Raw genomic sequence first — 20,385 nt, 5'->3', positions numbered from 1 at the left:
ACCCTTCTGCTACTACAGACGGGGTATGGGACTACTTTGGTCTAATTCAGTACAGCCACTCTGGTGTTGTCCCTTTGAAATAAGGAACTCTGCTTCCATAGTGTGGCTTTATGCTGGATGAGGGTGGAAATAAGGGGGCTTTACAGAACTTTATTTTAGGCATCTTATTTGTGAGAGGGACATTGTTTAATAAGGCAATTTAGAGTGTTTGAGTTGAGCTCACATCCTGTTTCATCTGGAGGAGCCCCCCCTTCTCTTTCATTGGCTAGATGAGGATACTAGCCTTCTAATTTCAGCACCTAAAACAAATATTTAAGGTTGGTAAGTATTTACGCATTCTGAAAGTGAATTGAAAAGATGTAGGGGAAGAAGCGTGCTCTCTCTTGAGGAAATTTGATTACTCAAGTGGTCCATTCTTTGTGGCGTTGTATAAAATTCAGCTTCTTCACAGGCAGCAAGAACAAGATACTACGTTTTATAGCTGATGATTTCTTTTCTAACTCAGTAGGTCTGAAATGAAGTTGTAATGCAAAGTGATATATGAATATTAAAGTATGCTACAAGATTCAGTATAGCTCATATTTTGGTATGCACAATATTTATATCTGCCAAGATGTGCAATTTAGTCTTTATTTCCACTCTCTGCAGCAGGATATCCTACACAAGAAGAATCAAAAGAAAGTGGGAGGGAAGAAGTTTGCTACTTGCAAGCAGCACTTGCATGTGAATTCAAATCTAGAAGTGTTCCCACTGCAAAATAAAAATATCAGCACATCTTCTGTGTAGGAGCTCCACAGGACTAAAGCAGGGGTACAGGACACTGGTGCAGACTCATATCAGATAAGATGTTAGGTTATGCTTCTTATCATGTGCACACATTCAATAAGCATGTATCATTTATCAATATACAGAATCAACCATTGCTTCTTAATACAAGAAGCAATGTTCCACCGGAATAGCCTTTTCTGGGCCATCAGCTGACCAACTAGTCAGCTTCCAGTGGTTAGTACTCCAGCATTAAGGGGCTTGTGGGACAAGTTAAAGTAATGCCAGATACAAATTCCTTCACTGAAAGTGTCTGTATGATTTTTCTTCTGAAAAGATGAAGGCATAAAGTAAGGCATAAAGCTTGAAAATATTCAAGGAAGCAGGATTCGCCTCAAAAACACACAAGATAAGCACTTGTATAGCCTTGGCTAGTATCTTAAACTAAAGTCACTTAAAAGATCTTATTTCTGAGTAGCATGAAAAATGAAGTGTAATATGGTTAAAATGGATCACCGGATAATCAGTATCCTCACAGAAGTTATATGGAAGGTGAATGTTTCATTCCATTTAAATCAAGTCATCCTGCTGTCATTACAAATCTCAGAGGTTCAGCCTTGTGGAAGGATTTAAAGGCAACACTTCAACAATAATCGGATTAGGAGGACTTTCACAGCAAATCAGATAAAAGAAACCAGAGTTCAAGCTCACCACAAAGAAAGGCAGTGAGCTGTGTGGTGCAGATTCAACGCGCTGTTCTAAGACTTTGATTTTGACAATTATCTAGAGTAGGGATGCCGGCCGATTTCAATGGTTACTGGAAAATGGTCAGCAATGACAATTTTGAGGAGTATCTGAAAGCACTGGGTAAGATTCCCTTCATGTTTCTTTAGTAAATAATCAATAAATGCAACCTATCTTAGTCTTGACATGCATCTCTTTTTTTCTTGTACAGTCATGAATCATTTTTGCGAGGTTTTTTTAGGAATATACTGTAAGAACTGCAAAATTGTTTATCCTAAACAGCCTCTACTTTTTACCGTCTTGAAGTTTGCAATTACAGAGATTAAACTATATAGTTTAAAGAGATAAATGGCAGTTTTCACACTGAAAAACCACCCATAATTTGAAAAAAAGAGTAAAAGTTGTGTGTGTGCTACAAAGACAAGAATATACTTGAGGCAATTTTGTGTGTTTGCATTTGATGAAGAAGTATGTAAAATGCCAGCATTTCCATAGAAATACCGATGACCTTGTTAGTTGTCAAATATGAGTGGGATTTATTTAGGGTTCGGCATAAGCAATAGTCAAAACATTGACTTATTTAAGTTAACAGAATTAGGCTTACGGGCTTCCTCCTGATAAGCATGCTGGCGTGAAAGGATCTGGACATATATTTATTTATCTTTGTTCATTTTAGTCCTCCCAAGGGCTACAAGCCTCTTTTGCGGTAGACTTTTCTGGATTAAAATAATGCTTTTTCTTTTTCAGATGTAAATGTTGCTGTAAGAAAAATAGCAAACTTGCTAAAACCTGACAAAGAAATCCTTCAGAATGGGGATCATATGATCATTAAAACTCTAAGCACTTTTAGAAACTACATCATGGAATTTGATGTAGGAAAGGAATTTGAGGAGGATTTAGCTGGGGTGGATGATCGCAAATGCATGGTAAGAATTAGAACTGTAACAACTGACCAAAAAAAAGATTAGGAATAATTATTAATAATCCACAGCCTTGCTACGAGCACATTTGTAAGCCATTTTATGTGGCTGTTCCTAAGGTTATTTCTGTACTTCTCACTTTGCTGAGATGTGCATAAAGTTTTTAGCATGCCTTTATATTAAAGGATTGCTAACTGTAAGCAGGAGCATGAAACAATTTCATTAATGAATGAATAGTGAATTTATTTAAATGTTACTCAGTTATACTGGGATATTTGTATGTCAAAAAGTTGTTTACAGCCAGACTTTTAAAATTTCTGCATTGAGTAATGTTTTACAGTAAAAGAAATCCATTGTTTGCAGGGTCAGGTGCTATTCTCCATGAGTAAGAATGGCCAAGTTAGAAACTGCTGCTTTTCTTGTTCTTGTTTCTGTGATCCCACCTTCCTTGGTGTATTTGGTAGAGCGGATGCACTAATTAGCCTACTGGAACCAATCTTTGCAGTCAGTAAGCCAGCACTGAGGACTCTGTGTTACGAGCATTTTTTCTTGCCAGGGAGACAATATTTTGTAACTCATGACTGATAAATACCAGTTAACAGGAAAAAAATGAGGAAATCAAGTTCTTTATCTGAACCAGACTTTATGTTTTCAAGGAAGGGAGAAGCAAAGTGTATTTGTGTGAAGTGAAATGGCCTGAAATCGTAATACGTTTTTAACTACTGTAAGGTTCTTAATCAGGTTAGCGAGGTCGAGATCCACTGAAGAGTTATGATCCTGAAGAAAGACTTATATTTAGGTGGCTAAATTACTATCAAAAATAGTAATGCTTAAAACCTCTGCCCAACCTCTCAGGCACTAAAAATGTCTAAAGTCACCTGTGTTTTCATCAGTGTTGTACTTGTTTGTGTGCCTACAGAATGTCCCAAGCTAACCATTATCGATACTTAAGTACCATTCAACTCTAGACTAAAACATCCTCTACTTGGAGGAAGGAAGAAAACGTGCTGTGAGACTGCCTGGCATATACTTGCAACAAATTCTATAAAATAGGTCAGACAGCCACAAATTTGCAAAAGCAGATTCAGAAGAGAGAGAAAGATGCCCTTTGTTCTCTATTCTTTGTTTGAAATGCTGAATAGATCTAAATATGCAGCTCCTCATTCCCTGACAAATACCCTAAACATTTCACTATTTGTAACAGGCCAGTGTTCTCTGTCCTCTTCTGTGATGGTGAAGAATTCGAAATGTTGAACCAGAAAGGAGGAATTAGAGAAAGATTATTCTATCACTGAAGCGGTAATTAGATTTGGAGTGGAACCTAGTTCATGCTACTTTCAAGGGTTGTGTAAACATTTTATCCCTTGACTATTTAGTGCAAAATGCTTAATCAGCCTTAGAAGCAGAAGGTACCACCATCTTCTTGCCATTTCCAAAAGACCAAAGGAGTAGTCACTAACCCTGATTTTTTGTTTGTTAAGAATGACTTATGTGCGTAATTCCGTAAAAGAGTTCAGAAATCCTCGCTGTTCCATTATGGCCACCAACATCATAAGCAGGTAACAACTGCAGCTCTACAATTAAGGTCACTCTAATCACTGCTTCTATAGCAATGTATCATACTTTATAGTTCAATTTTCTTATTAAAGATTTCTTTCGTTGATGAGACATCAGCTTTCCCAAAGGCATGAGAAGCTATCTGAAGCCACTTCTGTCCGGATCTGAAAACCACAATGTCAGGCAAGGCTTGCAGTTTTCAAATAACTACAACAGGCCAGAAGGAGTCTTGTGAGAGAGGGGTAATGAAGGTGATAATAGATACTGAGTGGTATTATGCGGAAAACCACCATAAAAGGGAAGGTGGAATTTCATTCCTGATGTTTTTTTCCTCATCCATAGCTTGTGAAGCTGCATGACATAAATGACTTTATCATTAATACTTAACTTGTGTAGTGGGAGAGATTATGAACCAATTATCATTATCTACATCACGGACTGAGCAGAACACTGGGCAATTTTCCTCTTCACTATCCTGCTGTTTGTCCAAGTAGCTCAATGCATGAGAAGTTCAAAGTAACATGGATAAGACAAATTACACATTAAACATTAATCTACATAGCTAAGCAATTACTGTGCAAAAATCACCTTAGAAGTCTCTCATCCAATATGTATAGATTATTTTTCTTTTAATGAAGTATACATCTAAGGAGTCATCTAACTACAGTTAACACACATCAGTCAAAATAATATTAGCATAGTGAACTGGCTGGATCTTGTTGTGTAACTCACTGAAACTGTGTTCACCTTTAAGTTGTAAAATATGTCTTTGAGCCAGTCAGGGTACAGATAACTAGGATAATTCCAAATCAATACTGTCTGAAGAGGAAAGGCCAAAAAATTTTGCTGATTCTTATTTTAAGTTACCTTATGTATCTTTGCAGTATATTTACTTACTACCTCAGTTAAAAGTGTATAAAAAAGCTAAATGAAAAGCAGCAAAGGTTGGCATTTCATGTTCCAAGTCCAGAATGGGGAAGCTCAGATGCAAAACTTATTTTTCCTAGATTTTATTTTTCTAACTATTTTACGGTTAGAGTCAGTGTTACTTTTTGCATTATAATTTTTATGCTATTCAAACATTTGAATGAGATGATTGAATTGCTTTAGCTCCCACTATCCAGAATAAATCTATGTTTTTTCAGAGACTAAGAAGGGCAAATGATCTTTTTAAAAAAATATAGGAAGGACTGTATATTAGGACAGTAGAATTTCTTGGATAAATGAAAACACAGTGTTAATTGCATTAAAAGCAAACATCTGACTCAGCAAGCGAAGGATACTTCAGTAATAATTTTATTCCTACATTGAAACTGGAAAGAGAATGACTGGGGACTGGTAAACAATTAAAATAGCATGGATTTGAAACTGAAAGAAGGAATTCCTACATATTAACAATTGAGTTAACCAAAACAGAACATAAGCAGAACATAAGCATGGTTAAGTCATCATATGGGTGTCTGGGGTTCCATTATTGAGTATAACAATTAGCTGATGAGCACACAGGCTACCTTCAGGTAAAAGCACTCATTTTCCTCTTATAAGTTTCAGAAATTGGAAGGGAAATGTTACATTTGGGGCCTCTGATTTTCAGAGGCCTTGTCATTTATAATGTGATGCTTATTTTTTAAGAAACTTAATAGTAATTGTCGACTAATAGTTAACAGCATTCCCCCAAAGTGTGGAAGCCTGGTCCTTTGCCTCTCTGTGACTTTAAAAGAAGAGGGATGGGAACAGGAAACATCATGTGCACAAAAAAACTTTTGGCAAAGCTTCTTTTGACATGCTTCAATTAATTCTTCCTATTCTTTTGAAAAATCTGCAGTTTCAAAAATATATGGTTCATCAGATCTTTCCTGTATCTCACCATATGAAGTAGCTTCCTGAAAAGATATAATCATTCAGTGTTTAAGACAGCCTTATAAGGATTGTTCTTAGGCATCTGAACAACCACTCTGTCATACAAACCAATTCCAGTTACATGTGCCGTATCCTAATGAAAGAAGAGCTGGTGAAAACTGACCATGCCTCAGTTTCAAATAACAAATGTATAACGTGAAACCAATTCCTGCCTAGTTTATATTCAGGAAAAATGCAATGAACTTTAGTTGTTCTAAGCATAATTTCATTTATACTGCTGCAAAGTCAGAATATAGTCCTGTTATAAAATTACATGGCTCATGAAGCTTATTTAACTATTATTTAAGCAGGATTCCTCTATTCCATAAATGAAATTCACAGCTGTTCACCTAGTTTAGAGTATGTATTGGAATGAAGACTTTGCTGCCAAAATGACATCAACCAGTGATACCTGGCATTTCAGTGGTGATCCCCTACAGAGTGAGAAGACTTGAAATGAATTGTGCCCTCCTAGTAAGATGCAAGATCAGCAATGCATGTCTTTACTTGATCCCTCTGATTCAGCTGTTTTGTTTCTTTGCCTCTTCAGATTTTGTCCTTTTCTCCTTTAAAATTATTTCAATTTATTGATTTTGGCTTGTAAGCATTTCCTCATATACCTTATTGGAAAAAATATTGTTCTAGAGTGGTTAGTGCTGGAAGTGTTTTTATGTTGTTGCTTATCTGTACATTTTAGTCCTATCTCAAATCTAGTGCCCACTTTTTCAATACTATAAATTCCCCAGCCTTTCAGTGGAATAATCACTGACTTTTTTCCAGTTTTGATTCAAAGGAAGTAGTCTTCAGGTAGTCTTCTGTTGATACTTCTAAACTTTTATAAACTGCTGTCTAAAGGTGAGGAAGAACAGTCCTCCAGGCGACCTCTTTGAGACTCAAGAGAACAGAGTTCCACTCTTGGATCTTTCTCAGGCACTCTAAAACTCTGGTCCGCTCAGTCTCTTTATGCCTCAGTGAAGAGGAGCTATTTCTTTTTTTCTGCCTTACTTCACACTGCATGCAGTTTTGGCATTACTGCTTATTATCGGTAAGTGATATGCTCAGTACATCTCAACTGTAATCTCAGATGAAATCTCTAGAATCTTTTGTCATATCATTCAAGACGTCACTAATTTTGAATTTTGCAGTGCTAGATTCCAGGCTCAAATCTCAGACTAAAGTGAATTTTGAGCTAGTTACCCACAAAAATTACTGCTAACGTACTGAAACTTGGTAGGGGAGGTAGTTTCAGATACACATTGTGTTTCAGCTTTGTGTGAATCCTAAAAACCTCAAGGGTTTATGAATGCTGAATGTAAAATCAGAAACAGTCAGCTGAAAACCTGGGAACCAGACTTATCAAATTGGATTTTGAATGACAAAACATTAATGTTACGTACAATTGCATCTTGACAAACTTACACAGAGGGTTAATCAATTATACACATTATACAATTTAAACACAATTATACACATTAATTTAGAATTAATTCTGATCCTTGCACAAAGTGAATTGGATCTGCCATTTTGTACTCTCTTCTGGCACAGGATATATGCAAGTCTTTCCCTTTTTGTATTTGATTCTTGCTATTTTGTTTTGGTAAGAGAACAAATTACCATTCCTAAGAAATAAAACATTATTCACTGCCCAAAGTATGCAGTCTGCCCCTTCTCCTACCACATATTGTCACCTGTGTAGCTTGGAGCTTTGGCACATTAAGTTTCTTACTCCCTGGTACGTGTCTCCAGTCATGGCTTTCCTTCGTTGCTCTTACAAGCAAGGATTCAAAATAAGCAATCTGAACATTTAAGACCTGACCCCGTCTGACAACAGCTTGCCCTTTGATCTAAAACTTGCCAATACAATCCCAAGCCACTTTGCTACAAATGGAGATGCTGACAATAGTAGAAGCAAAATACTGCTTGTAGAAATGTCTCATCTTTTGACTACAGTGAACTTCAGTAATCTTAATCTTATCAGTCAGGTACACAATACCCACATTATAACCAGCTTGTCTTTCAACAGAGATCTGAGCAAGCGTGTAATTCCATGAACATATTTTAGAGTCCTGTAGCTGTAGACGCCTGTTGTGAGGTGTCATATCTGCCCGCCACACAAGCAGCTGAGAAATGCATTACATTGTACTATCATCCTTTTCCTACAGAAAATGTTGGGGGTTCTGTCGCTGCACAGCTAACAACAGGAATGATGAAATGGCAGGTAGGATTTATTAGTGCTTCTGCATGGATGAACTTAAGTTAGTAAGGGTTGAATTTAAGTTAGAAAGGTTGATACAGCCTTCACCATCCCGCCTAGCTACAGCATGGCTAAATGTTTATAGCCTTTGTTCAGTGACAGTATCTGGAGATAAAGTCGAGGAACCCTACCACTAATTTTTCTGTTGGGGAATGTTTGCTAGATATTTTCCCATAGCAGAGACATAACTGCCATACACATTTTCCTTGTAGAGATTTGGCTCTTTGGGAGACACCATCATGAACCTTATTTCAGTTTGGAACTTTGATGCAAAATAGAATCATGACTTCAAATCATAATTCCCCAATACTATTAGAATTGTCTCCATTACATTTTGGAAAAGCGTCTGGAATGCATTGAATAGCTATGAACAGGATAAATGAGCAATTCAGTCTTGTCAGTGGAATAAACGATCCTAGCCAACAAGAAACATTTCTGTGGTTTGTACGTGATCTTTCTTCAGACGGTCAAGCTTCTCTTTCATAGCTGCTTATCCTGATCACCCTAAACTGGTTTTATGTTGACAAGGAAAACTAGGTATCTTCTTAATAAAATCTAAAACTTAAGTTTTGAGAAGTAATGTGATGTAAACCATTGATTTCTCTGAAATTTTAAGTTCATATAGGTTTTCAAAAGATTTCTGCTTTGGAAGCTATTGACCATGTACATTGAACATGCCTTATAAAATAGCATAATCATAAAAGCATAAAATAGCATAAAATAACATAAACGTAAAAGCATTTAAGTTCTCAGATATGGAAGTGATCTCATTGGAAGCCACTTATTTTTTTCCAGCACAACATCATCTTGTTCACAAATAAGGTATTTCAGCTATTACCTTGTCAAGATTCAGGACTGTTAAAAACAGCCATAGTGCTGGGCCTGAAGAAAGCATGAGGAGGCCGCTTCATAATGATTCATTCTTGATGCCTGATATATCTCTGTAACTGCTACTTCCAGCATTCTTCACTCAAGATCTGTCACACAGTAGCTCGTACATTAACGGTGCTGTTATCGTAGCACTTCCAGGGAGCAATGTAAGAGCCCAGCTTACTAAGATTTGCTTCAAACTTCTCTGAAAACAATGAATAGCTGAAGTGCACGTAGATTTAACTCAGGAAGTCTACCTTGAAAAAATTTAGTTATAAAAAAAAAGTGGACTGCTTTAAGCACTGGTACAAAGTAGACACAACGTCTTCATTATTTGTTCTTATTAGGCTTTAGACTGTCTTAGCTGTTACTGATCCCTAGTCAAACTCGGTGTTCATTGAAGAATTACCTGCATATTTTTGATTTCCTGATTTGATTTTCTACATATTCCTCATATTCCTGGATCAGACTCTGCTTAGAAAGAAAACTATTTGCCTTATTTCTATTCTGTGCTAAGAAGAGCAACAGAAAAATATTGTGAGATCAAGTCCTACTTATTTGCTTTAGTGTGCTCTTTTCTCAGTAGCCTATCTGTCTGTCACCAACCTGCCAGATACAGATTTGTTGAGATAAAAGAGAGGAGTTACAGGCTGGAGAGAGGAGAAACCCTGGACAGGGAGGGTTATAGCCCTTGCATTAGAAGTGGGCAGCATGTATCCTGCACAGAAGGTCACAGGTCGCGACTAGGAGATTACAGAATGCCCCTTCACAGTTACATTGCATAGTAGCTGTGACACCAACAGCATTAGTTTATTCCATGAGAACTTTAGCTGATGAAAATTTCCTCTGAAAACTGCTTATCAGATGTTTTTATATCCCTTTGATACTTAGTTCACATGAAAATGTTTTACCTTGAGTAGCTAATAAATATCTAATTGGATACATTGCCATGTTTGACCCAAAATTCTAGAATTTTTTTTTTGGGTTACTCAGCTCCAGTCAGATTTTCCTATGTCCTCTCTCTGACCTAAACAATCATTTTCCAGTATTTAATCCTTCTTAAATCATAATTACAGTTGTAAAGTGACTGGTCATTCTCATGAGCACATAAATACTGAGTTGAGAAGGAACCTGGAGTGTGTCATGCAGTCTAAGGTCATTGCAGTCATTTGCTGCACCATAATATAGAGACAACACTCTGAAGGGTAGTAGAAGCAAAACAGAAGTGCTAATGCTCTTGTTTCTCCCAAAGACGGGAAATCAATAACATATTTTTGATGAAAGACGGTAGCTGCAATTCATATTTTTAAATGCAATGTGTCAAGAATCCATGTAGCATCAGCAAGAAAGTTTATAGAATATTTTTAAAATATTTTTTGTTATTTCTCTTTCATTCCCCAGTAAAATACATTAGGTGTCTTCTTCATGGCACAGCACACTACACAAGCAAGCACATTAGGAACAGCACTATGGGAATCAGACGCATTGTCCGGAGCGACCATCAAATGTTTTTGCATTTAGACCTCACTGGAAATGCAGAGTTTTCTCATAAAGCAGTTATTTTGATGAATATTCCAGTAAATACTAAAGTCAATATCTTTAGCTGTGGGTCAATATGACTTACCACTAGAAGTTAGATGTAATATCTACAAGACTTCACTACTGTTACTGCTACTGGAGAAAATGCAAATACATGGTTGATTGATAGATTTGTTTTGTTTTTGCTGAATATTCCATTTAATAAATCAACCTTGTCTCATACTTGAAAACAACAATAGGAGTACTTTAATGTTCATTTATTCTAGGTTTTGTTTTCAGGAATACAGTATTTTTATACACATGTATTTAAATCTTCATAATAAGAACAGATTAAATCACTAAAAAAGTGTGTGAACGGCCAAGTAATACAAGGAAAATATCTAAGTGCACAAAATAGTTTAAGACCACATAAATCATAAAGAAACAAAGGAAAATTTGAAACATTGTGTTCTCAGATTTCAAAGATAATAATTTGATTAGTGAATTCAGTATAAATATTTTTGTAAAGTAACCTTTCTCTGCCTAACATCACTCAGAGTGAAATGCTGTCTGAGTTTTTGGGACACAAGCAAAACATACGGTATTGGCCTCCTCCGCCTCCTGGATGATTACTACATTGAATCTAGTGGAGCCCTAGATAATTGCCTTGGTTTGTCATCTTCTCTTCTCAGATGAGCGCCATCCTCGATCATTATATCTCAGGAATGCAGAGTATATAATTCAAAGAGGTGCAATATTGTTGGTTAGAATTTCTGATAAAAGTTAAATTGAGGCAAGACCCACTTTATTTCTAATCTCCCTTAGTTAACTTTCCTTGTTCTCCTTTAGTATTTTTGATCACAGGATACATTAGCTACGTTAATCGCAATTTTCCACTGAAGTTTCCTAAGGAATTATATCTATTTGACCCAAGATGTGTTAGTTTCAGGTTTAAGTACCTAGCCAGAACATCTGACAGTAAGTAAGGACCGCAGTCAAGAACATAAGCAAGAAATCCTTGCTCAGTATTCTCTTTCAATTGCTACATGGTGCTAGTTGTTTATATATTGAAATGATACACTGATCAATGACACATGATACATTTTTAGTAAGTTATTTCATTCTGTCCATCTTTCTTTAGGAACTGCAAGGGAAAATATCAGGCTAGAGAAATAAAGCTTTTTTTAAAAAAGGGCATCAGCACAGTACAGTTTTTCAAGACAAGTATTACGTACAACAGAATTCAACCACTGCCTGTTAGGCAATCCTGTTTATCTATCTACAATGTACATCTCTCCAACATTTGTTCTAGTCTTCTAGACAATTTTTTTCCTTCCATTGTCAGTATTCTGTGGTTTGATTAACCTTTACAATAATTTAAGAGGTCTTTTTAGAGAAAATGAAAAATGGTAGGGAAGACAAAAATGATTCATTTTTTAATTAATAAATGAACAGCATTAGCATTTAGAAACCCAAAAGTTAACTTACATTTTGGGAGTTACAGTGCTTCTCGCAGTCAGTAGTCACTGAATGAATATTCCACGCACATAAAGAAAGGAGAGTGCTTGTACAAAAAGGAAAACTCTTAACAGAGGCCCTCCTCGACATCCATATCAGTGTCCAAATTATAAAGGGATCAAAATTAGTGTTTCCCTCTTCCTCAGCAAGGTAAAATTAAGCTTGCTTATGACGAATTAGATTATGTACCACCAGTAAGCTATAAAATATGTTTATAATACTGCTTTTCTTTAAAGATGTATCTTATTTACAAGAAGGATGACTAGTTGACTGGAATAAAACAAATCTTCTGTTTATCCTACAGGCAGTGCAAGGTGCTTGAGAAAAAAGGGAGCCTTCAGTTGTAGTGAAATACTACATTTTCATCTAATTGGTTCTGTTACCAGCAGGAAGCTGCCACTTCCCCAGTGGCCCTAAAGTGTCTCTCATTCTCCTGCTCTTGCTTGTGGGGGAAAATGAGGAGGAAGAGCTGCCTGTCCAGTGATGCTGTGCTCACTGAGCCCTGTCAAAGTTTTTCAGTCATTCCAGTTAAGAGCCAGTAGTTCAGTCTCTGTAACCAGGACACCCTAGGTAATGCTATTACCAAAATGATGGAAAACATAATGAATTATAAATGCCTAGTTTTGTAAGAAAAGCTGCTTCACCATAAAAGTTAAAGCATTTCTTTGTCATGATAATAAGTGTGTTTAGGAGAGGGAAACAACAACAAAAAAAATCTCATACAGAAGAATGCCTTAATAGCCTATTTGAGTGACTGGCTCCTAGTTATACAACGGCAATATCCTGATCCAATCTTTAGAAATAAACTGTTGCTTTATATACAATAAAAGAGACAATATTTAGCAACAGTGGTATTTTTGGAATATTATTACTGTGCTCTGACTTAAATTTCTGGAAATGCTCTAAGGCAGATATGGCTGTGTATTAGCTGTTGGTAAAGGGTAGACTTAGCAGCAGCCAGTGCACATGTAACAGCTATGACAAATCCATCCTGAACTAATACTCTGTGTGTCTTTATAGAGGTATCTGGAATGGAAAACCTTACTACTCTCTTACATCTCAGTTAAGGGAAATTTCTACCTTCTGTATTAGTTGGGTCTTTTATTGTATCAGACATTGGCATTTGACCTAAAGAAAGAACAGATAAAAATGATACTGATGATTAATCTAATTTTCCGTAAGTGGTTGTTTCTGCTAACAAAGAAGAGAATGCTATGTTCTCCTGCAATACATTTTGTCCTTTTTAACCTTTCTAGTGAAATAGCCACATAAAAAATAGAAACTGTACAGTTTATTCACATCCCTTCACTATGTATGTTTCTCAAAGGGAACAAAGAATGTTGTAACTGGGAATTCTGGCTATAAAACAGCTTGGTTAACAGTCTGTGATGTTAAACTTTGTGGTTATCACCAAATTGCCAAAAGCAATGTCTAATCTTGACTGGAAAAACAAAAAGCAAGACCAAAAAGTGCATCATTTTCTGAAATGAAACAATTTGAACCACCGTTGGAGGCTTAAAAAGTTAACATTGCCTTGCAGTGCTGCAAACATTTCTCAACTACCCCTAAGGGTACTAAACTAGTGAAGTATTATCAGGACTCATAATTTCCTAAACAACTGACTTTGAACATTACTAGTAATGATGAAGTTGGATTTTATTTTATCATAGTGCATATATACACTTGAATTTACATGTAAGCCCACAAAATTAAGCTATACAACTAATCTAATGATTAAGGCGTGCTGAGCTAATACTCAGTGAAAAAAAAAGTACTGTCACTGAGCAAAGCTGCATATAACAAACGATTTATTCCATAATAGGCCTTTCATCTGCAGGTCATCTGTAGACATGATGTTTATTTTCTAATGCATTTGCTTTTTAGAATCATCAGAAAATCTTTGAGAAGTTGACTTAAAATTTAAACATTTTTCACTTTAACTAGTATTATTTGTTGCTTTCAACTCTCCAGCTGGACAACTGGCTGTCTATACAGCCAAAAGAGATATGGAAGACGATACAAACCATGATGACCACATTAACCCTCTTGACTACAGCTCTTCCCCAATGTGTTGTCCTTTCCTGAGGTAGCATATTATACATTAAAAGGAGTTGTATTTTTTGAAATGTTATCTACTACTAGGTTATTTTATATGAGTGAACAGAGAAGAATTTGTGAATACATTTTAAAAATCAGATACATTTTTAGCAAGGACAATGAGTTTGTTTTTAGCGACCCCATATGGTGCAGATAGATACTATATGGGATCACTAACAATGGCTTGCCTATGATTATCTGCAGTGGTGCGCTTTCTAGTGATTCATTTTCCAAGCTCGTTTAGTCTAAAGCTTCCCATGAGCAGAGATTGCTGGCTGTACCTATTTATAGACAGCGGCTATCATGGTTATCATTTACTAATTAATTGTTTGTGACATACACATATTAAATAAATACCGTGTAGCGATGTAGCTCTTGAATGTTGAATGGCTTTAAACTCCCAGAATGACAATTGTAGACTAACTTCTTTTCTTAGAAACTACACAGGATGGACACAGTAAATTTTCCTTTAATGATAGTTTAGAATTAATCTTCTCTCCACATTTGACCACTTGGGCAGGCAGTGGCTTGAAGACTTTCACAAGGTAGACTACTTCCATATTTTGTACTCATATTCACTTCACACAAGCTCATTTCAAAGCACTGTGCTAATATTGGTGTTAAACTATCTTAGTGGAGCACAAATTGTCACTGCTCTTCCCCTTCCTTCTTTAAAAATTGTACAGGATATTGCTACTCTTTATCTTAAGGAGGAGGCGAATTGTTAGTAAAGGCTAACCACAGTAATAAGGTGTAGGATGCACCCTCATAAATTTAAGTAGTTTTATGAATGTAAGTTCCACAGAACTACTCAGGATAGCACAGATATTTATGACAGTGCTATGCTGAATCCTGAAAATCCTGACTCTTGTATGGTTCAAGTCCATCCCTGTCCAGCAGACTGATTAAGAAGATGATGAACTCTGAAAAAATAAGAAGACTAAGGAGGTAGTTGGGTACTCATTTTCAGTGTTCCTAAGTGTAGCTGTATCAGTCTCTGTTAACCGACTAAAATTTTATTACATTTTCATGTTAAGAAACAAATGTAGTTCTCCAGATACAGGATGCCGGCAAAGTTGTCAATTTACTGACACTTCTGCTTGATGATGGAGGACAGATTAAGACATGGAGAAAAAACATAGCTCTATATTTAAAAGCCTTTTTTGTTCTTTCCTAGCTGGCAGTAGGTGGGTGCTGTTTTCAGGTAGAGCGGCTGGAGAATCATTCTTATGGTGAGAAAAGGAAACTGAAGCTCAAGTTTTCAGCTCCTTTTGCAAACATGACGTTAGATTGTATATCTCTTCTGCTGCTGTCTGTGTCAGCAGGGAGAGAAGTGCACTCTTACTGGCATTTGTGATGTTTTCTCTCATATTTAGCAGCCAGCTTTATCACATCCTTCCAGGTTTTAAGAGGCAGTTGGGTATTAACTTTATGTTTAAGCTCATTCCTTTTGTAATTATCCTCAGTGTTACAGCCCTGTGTATAATTATTATTCTTATGAGATATGTTAATCATTTATTGCATTAGAGAGAAGTTTTGCTTTAAGGAAACTATTAATCATTATATAAGAGAATACTAAAGTAACACTGAACTTGTCTATTTTGCTAGACCACAGTATCTTGGGATGGAGATAGGCTTCTTTGTGTACAGAAAGGAGAAAAAGAAGGTCGTGGCTGGACCCAGTGGATTGAAGGAGATGAAATGCACCTGGTAAGATCATGTAACAGGTTTCAAATGCCCCTGTATGATTTATTCAAATGGTCACCTGTAATGCAGCAAGCTGTGTGCTATGTTATCTTGGCTTACTTCGACATAATTAATCATTAATGCTGCATTTGACTTGTTGCTAAAGCAATAATTTCATCTGGAACCATTATTCTTTTGTGTCCCTTACAAAGATTACGTAATTTCAAAACAGTATTTTTTCTGTGTTAACTGTATATCTAGACATATCAATTTGAAATGTTTGCACTGAAGAAGACATTTAACAGAATGTCCTTTGTACACTCTGTGAGGTAGAGAGTATGGGAGCTGGTGGAAGTACACATCCAACAATAAGCCATAAGGGGAAAATACACTATTATTCTTTTAAAATAATTACAGACCAGACTCCATTATAGCCTAGAGAACTGAAACAGCAATTTAATTTCTGAAATGCCATGTTCTTTCAGATCATCACTTCTATCTTTCTAAGTTAACAGGACCTGAAAGAAGATCACTATTTTTTTCTCACATAGTTCTTCATAGCCTCCTCACTCTCTCATCAGTGCGGTAAAAGGCACCCTTCCAGCTGAGACAATAAAATCCAACTTCCATTCTTGTTCACTGTTCAGTACTATTGGTATTCATCATTCTCAATGGATGTTCTCTAAATATTCAAACCCATAGCAGATCCAGAAGCAAAAGAAGAAATCTTTGCAACAGTACCCCAAACCCATTATTGCTACATATAATTTTCAGGAAATACTAGAAGTCACAGAAACCAGTTTGGGAAGGGAATGTATGTGACAGATGTTATCATCTGGACTATATACTTGATTTAATGCAGATAGGGAGGGAGTAACTGTGTGAGTGATCACTTTAAAGCTGAGATCATGGTCTCACTGAAAGTAGAGATGAAGCAATGAAAAACGTCTCTGGAATTTTCCATGTGTATGTACTCCTCTGTCCTGCACATAAACACACTACAGTATTCCCACACTAGCCCCCCAGTTTCACATCACTCAGTACCATGACCCAGACCCTCAGTGCTTTCACATTCTATGCTGGCAATCAGGTCGCAATTAGCCATACAACGCCTGGCCCAGAAGCTCAGCTTACACCTTGCTGCCTTCATCTTATATGAAGCAATTCTACTAGTTCCTCTTCCATTTCTTTGGCCTCCTTTTTCTGCAAGACCTGGTTCCTGTTCCTTGACAGCTCCGTAGTCATTCTCTCTCCCAATTTGCTGCCCCCAACACTAATCTCTTTAGCCTAGATTTCTGCCATCCATACTGATTCATGCTTTAGCTATACAGCCTGGCCGTGGACCTCCAGGCCAGACCACTTCCTATCCTTGACCCTGCCTCACAATTTTATAAGTCATAAACTGGCATTCACTTGCTTAAACATACGTGTCTAGTGCCACTTTAGATCCCCTAAGGTAACCTGACTGATCTTAAGACTGCTGCGTCAGAAGGCTGTGACGATTACGTATCAGATCTGCCAGCCCATGCAAGCAGCTGTGCACTCACTGACACCTGTACAATTTATCATGATCTGTCTCACGTGTACAGTCAGTACAAGGTAACTTCATGCAAAGGAAGTCCCCAAGTATTTTACAGGCAAATCTGCAATATTTCAATTTTATCCCTTTTTATATTTCACTAACTTCAAAAGATGTCCTCTTTACTCCTTGGAATCCTCATTAATGTAACTCTCTCCATACAGTAAAAGAGAGCCCCATTTAATATCTTATTTTTGACCAGCTAAGATTACTAGGTCCAGTACTCTTGAGAATTCTTTGATACGATGGGGAGTTACCTCTAAAAAATTGATACTTCGATAGTTTTATGATCTTACTGAACTTTACACAATGAGTCACGTGTTAATTTAATTCTTTGCACAGTTCTGTGGAGAATAGTACTATATCCTTCAGCAGTTTATCAATCATCTGCTATTTTCACTATTTCATTCTATGGTTTGTACTTTGTAGTTCTTTTTCCTCCTCAGATTCTATTTTACTTGAGTGACTTCTTTGACCATTCTCCTTTTCCTTTTGAATTTTATTGCCCTCTTCTATTGTATTGATTGCTTCTGCTCTGTGGGTTTTTATCATTGTCAGCAGATCTCTTAGCCCTTATTGCGCACTCCTTCTTCCAGGTTACCTATATATAAAGTGAACAAAACAGGTCCTAACTAAAATCACTGTATCAGTCTGCTTGTTGCATCAATTCATCATGAACCACTCTCTCTTATTAGCACTTTTAAAATTCAAGCAGCATATCCCAATGGGATTATTGACCCAGCATAGGTTTTTTTATGTTATTTTATCAAAGTCCATAAGAAAATGTGCATAACTACCCAGGAAACTCTGCCTTCTGTTTCCGCAGAATGTTCTGGCAGCTTTATTAAAAGTCTTATATTTCAGAATAGAAAGTACATCTATTCTGCTAGGTCAAAAACTTTGTCTTTTCGGCCCTCAAGAAGTTCTACCCCTTTTTCTTCTTCCACCAAAAAAGGTCAACACTTCCACACAACCACGCACATATTGTGCATAACTCTCAAGTCTAATTTTAACAGTTTCAGCAATGGAAAAGATTAAACTGCATCTTCAGTGAGGTTAGGCAAATGGCAGTATGCCTTTCAAATCAATGCCCAAGACATAAACACCACTGCATCTGTTTATGCGCAGTTCACTATGATGCAAGGATTAGCAAGTAAAGGTTTTAAAAAAGCCATTACGCAACACAAAATATCAGAACAGTAGACAGCATTCGGTGTCCAGTATGGTCAACTTCAGTGAAAACTTGCTGCAACGTTCTGCCTCAGTCCCATCTCCTGTACACAATTAACTGTCCTTTTCTGGTCATAGTCATACTTTTGTTGGCGTGAGCTTTCAAGTGATTTCTGTTTTTTTACGTTCAAACTACTTAGTCATCAACTTATAGATTCAGAACCATTTGCTCAAGTAAATCTCCAAATAACTTGTTTAGGTGTCAAAAACAGAGAATGCCCATTTCAAAGAGTGAAATGGGCACTCACAAATAAAGAAGAGTACACTGGGAACACATTTGGCCCTTTAAGTTCTGAGATCCTGAGTTCTGATCCTAAGATTCTCTTATTCCAACTTTCTCCAGAAAAGAAATCCAAACCTGCTAATTTCTTTTAGGATTAAAAATACGATAAAGCATACACAATACAAATTACACAACATAATATGATAGAAAACTGTGAATTCAAATTAAGACAGACATATAAATGAATATATAATGCATGTGTCCTATGCAAAAGTTGTATTTTTCAATCATTATCTCTTCCTAGGAAATAAGAGTGTGTGGAGTCAAGTGTAAGCAGGTCTTTAAGAAGGTACAGTGAGCCTACTGCTGATTCAGAAGTGAAGAACAGTAGAATTTACTGACTTACCAGCAAATCTCCAAATGCTAGTAATGTATATCATCAATGACAAGACAGCAAACAAAAAGATGAAGATCACGTTAGAATTGTATAGTCAGACTTTGCATAAAATATTTTTACTAAATCATCTTTGAAATAAATAATTCTAAATAAGATTATTTTTAGAAATGCCAATTAAAGATACTAAACACTGTAAATATGTGTGCACCTTACTTCTTGACTACACCAAATTAGAGAATGTTTTGTATAAAATGAGATACAAGTTTAAGAACCAAAGAGCATCTACATTTCCATCTACAATGGAAATCACATTTCCATAGCCCTGGCAAGGGGCCTTAAAGTAGTCTTATTTCCAAGACCTCTGTTCACTAACAAAGCAGTGTTAAATCACTGGTGTAGGGAAGGGAATTGTGTGGCTTAATGTACACTAAAACCCTGATTTCACTGAAGTTGGTGTGAATTTTACCATCAGCTCCAATGGAGCAGTGCTTCATTGAAAGTATTTCACCAGAAATGAAACCCAGTTTCTCCAATTAAGTAAAGATATGGATCAGTAGTCTGGAAAAACAGTACTCACAGACAGCGTGGCCAAGGGGCAATTCCTTTCTAAATGCTTTAGTCAATGTTGGCACACTGATTTTGCTTCTTATTCTGAAGAAACTGGTAGTAAGATCACTGCTAGAAACTGTATATAATTCAGCACACACGACCCAAAAATATGACCAGCACTGTGTTGTACGATATCTTTTGCAGATTTCATGAGGACTCCTTATATGCTCATGTTCTCATGCAGACTGGTATATAACAAAGCAGTGGCCTAGCAGTTTCTAACACTGATGTAATCATTAGTTATATTAATAGTAATTTACAAACCAAACTGTTGTATTTTCAATCTGTCAACACACTGGATATGCAGTTAGCATCACCAATTCACATCAAGTTCAAAGAGGCTCAAGGATAGAGAGTGTTTGATGGATCAGACCTTCAGCACATGACACAGTGTGATAAGTGTTTCCTATAACAACTATTATTAGCCATTTTCAAGGACTTAATCAGTGGGAAATTTCTAGAGTAGAGTCTGAGATCTTCTGAAGTGGGAAGTGGGAACACATCTTCCCCTGCTCTGCT

At 36.5% G+C, this 20,385-nt stretch overlaps 2 protein-coding genes across 2 annotated transcripts in view; one reads left to right on the top strand and one right to left on the bottom strand.

Moving 5' to 3' along the window:
- CLSTN2 (calsyntenin 2) overlaps positions 1 to 20,385 on the bottom strand; it is a 595,520-nt gene that overhangs the window by 528,512 nt on the left and 46,623 nt on the right. The window lies entirely within an intron of this gene.
- On the top strand, positions 1,560 to 19,450 carry RBP1 (retinol binding protein 1). Its single transcript, XM_009674096.2, has 4 exons — positions 1,560 to 1,632; positions 2,257 to 2,435; positions 15,751 to 15,852; positions 19,165 to 19,450. The coding sequence occupies exons 1-4, from the start codon at positions 1,560 to 1,562 to the stop codon at positions 19,216 to 19,218; spliced, it is 408 nt and encodes a 135-aa protein (XP_009672391.1). The 3' UTR covers positions 19,219 to 19,450.

This window comes from Struthio camelus, chromosome 9 (assembly GCF_040807025.1).
Source record: "Struthio camelus isolate bStrCam1 chromosome 9, bStrCam1.hap1, whole genome shotgun sequence".
NCBI lineage: Eukaryota > Metazoa > Chordata > Aves > Struthioniformes > Struthionidae > Struthio > Struthio camelus.
Note: the sequence above shows the minus strand (reverse complement) of the source record. Positions and strands in the feature narration are given on the sequence as shown.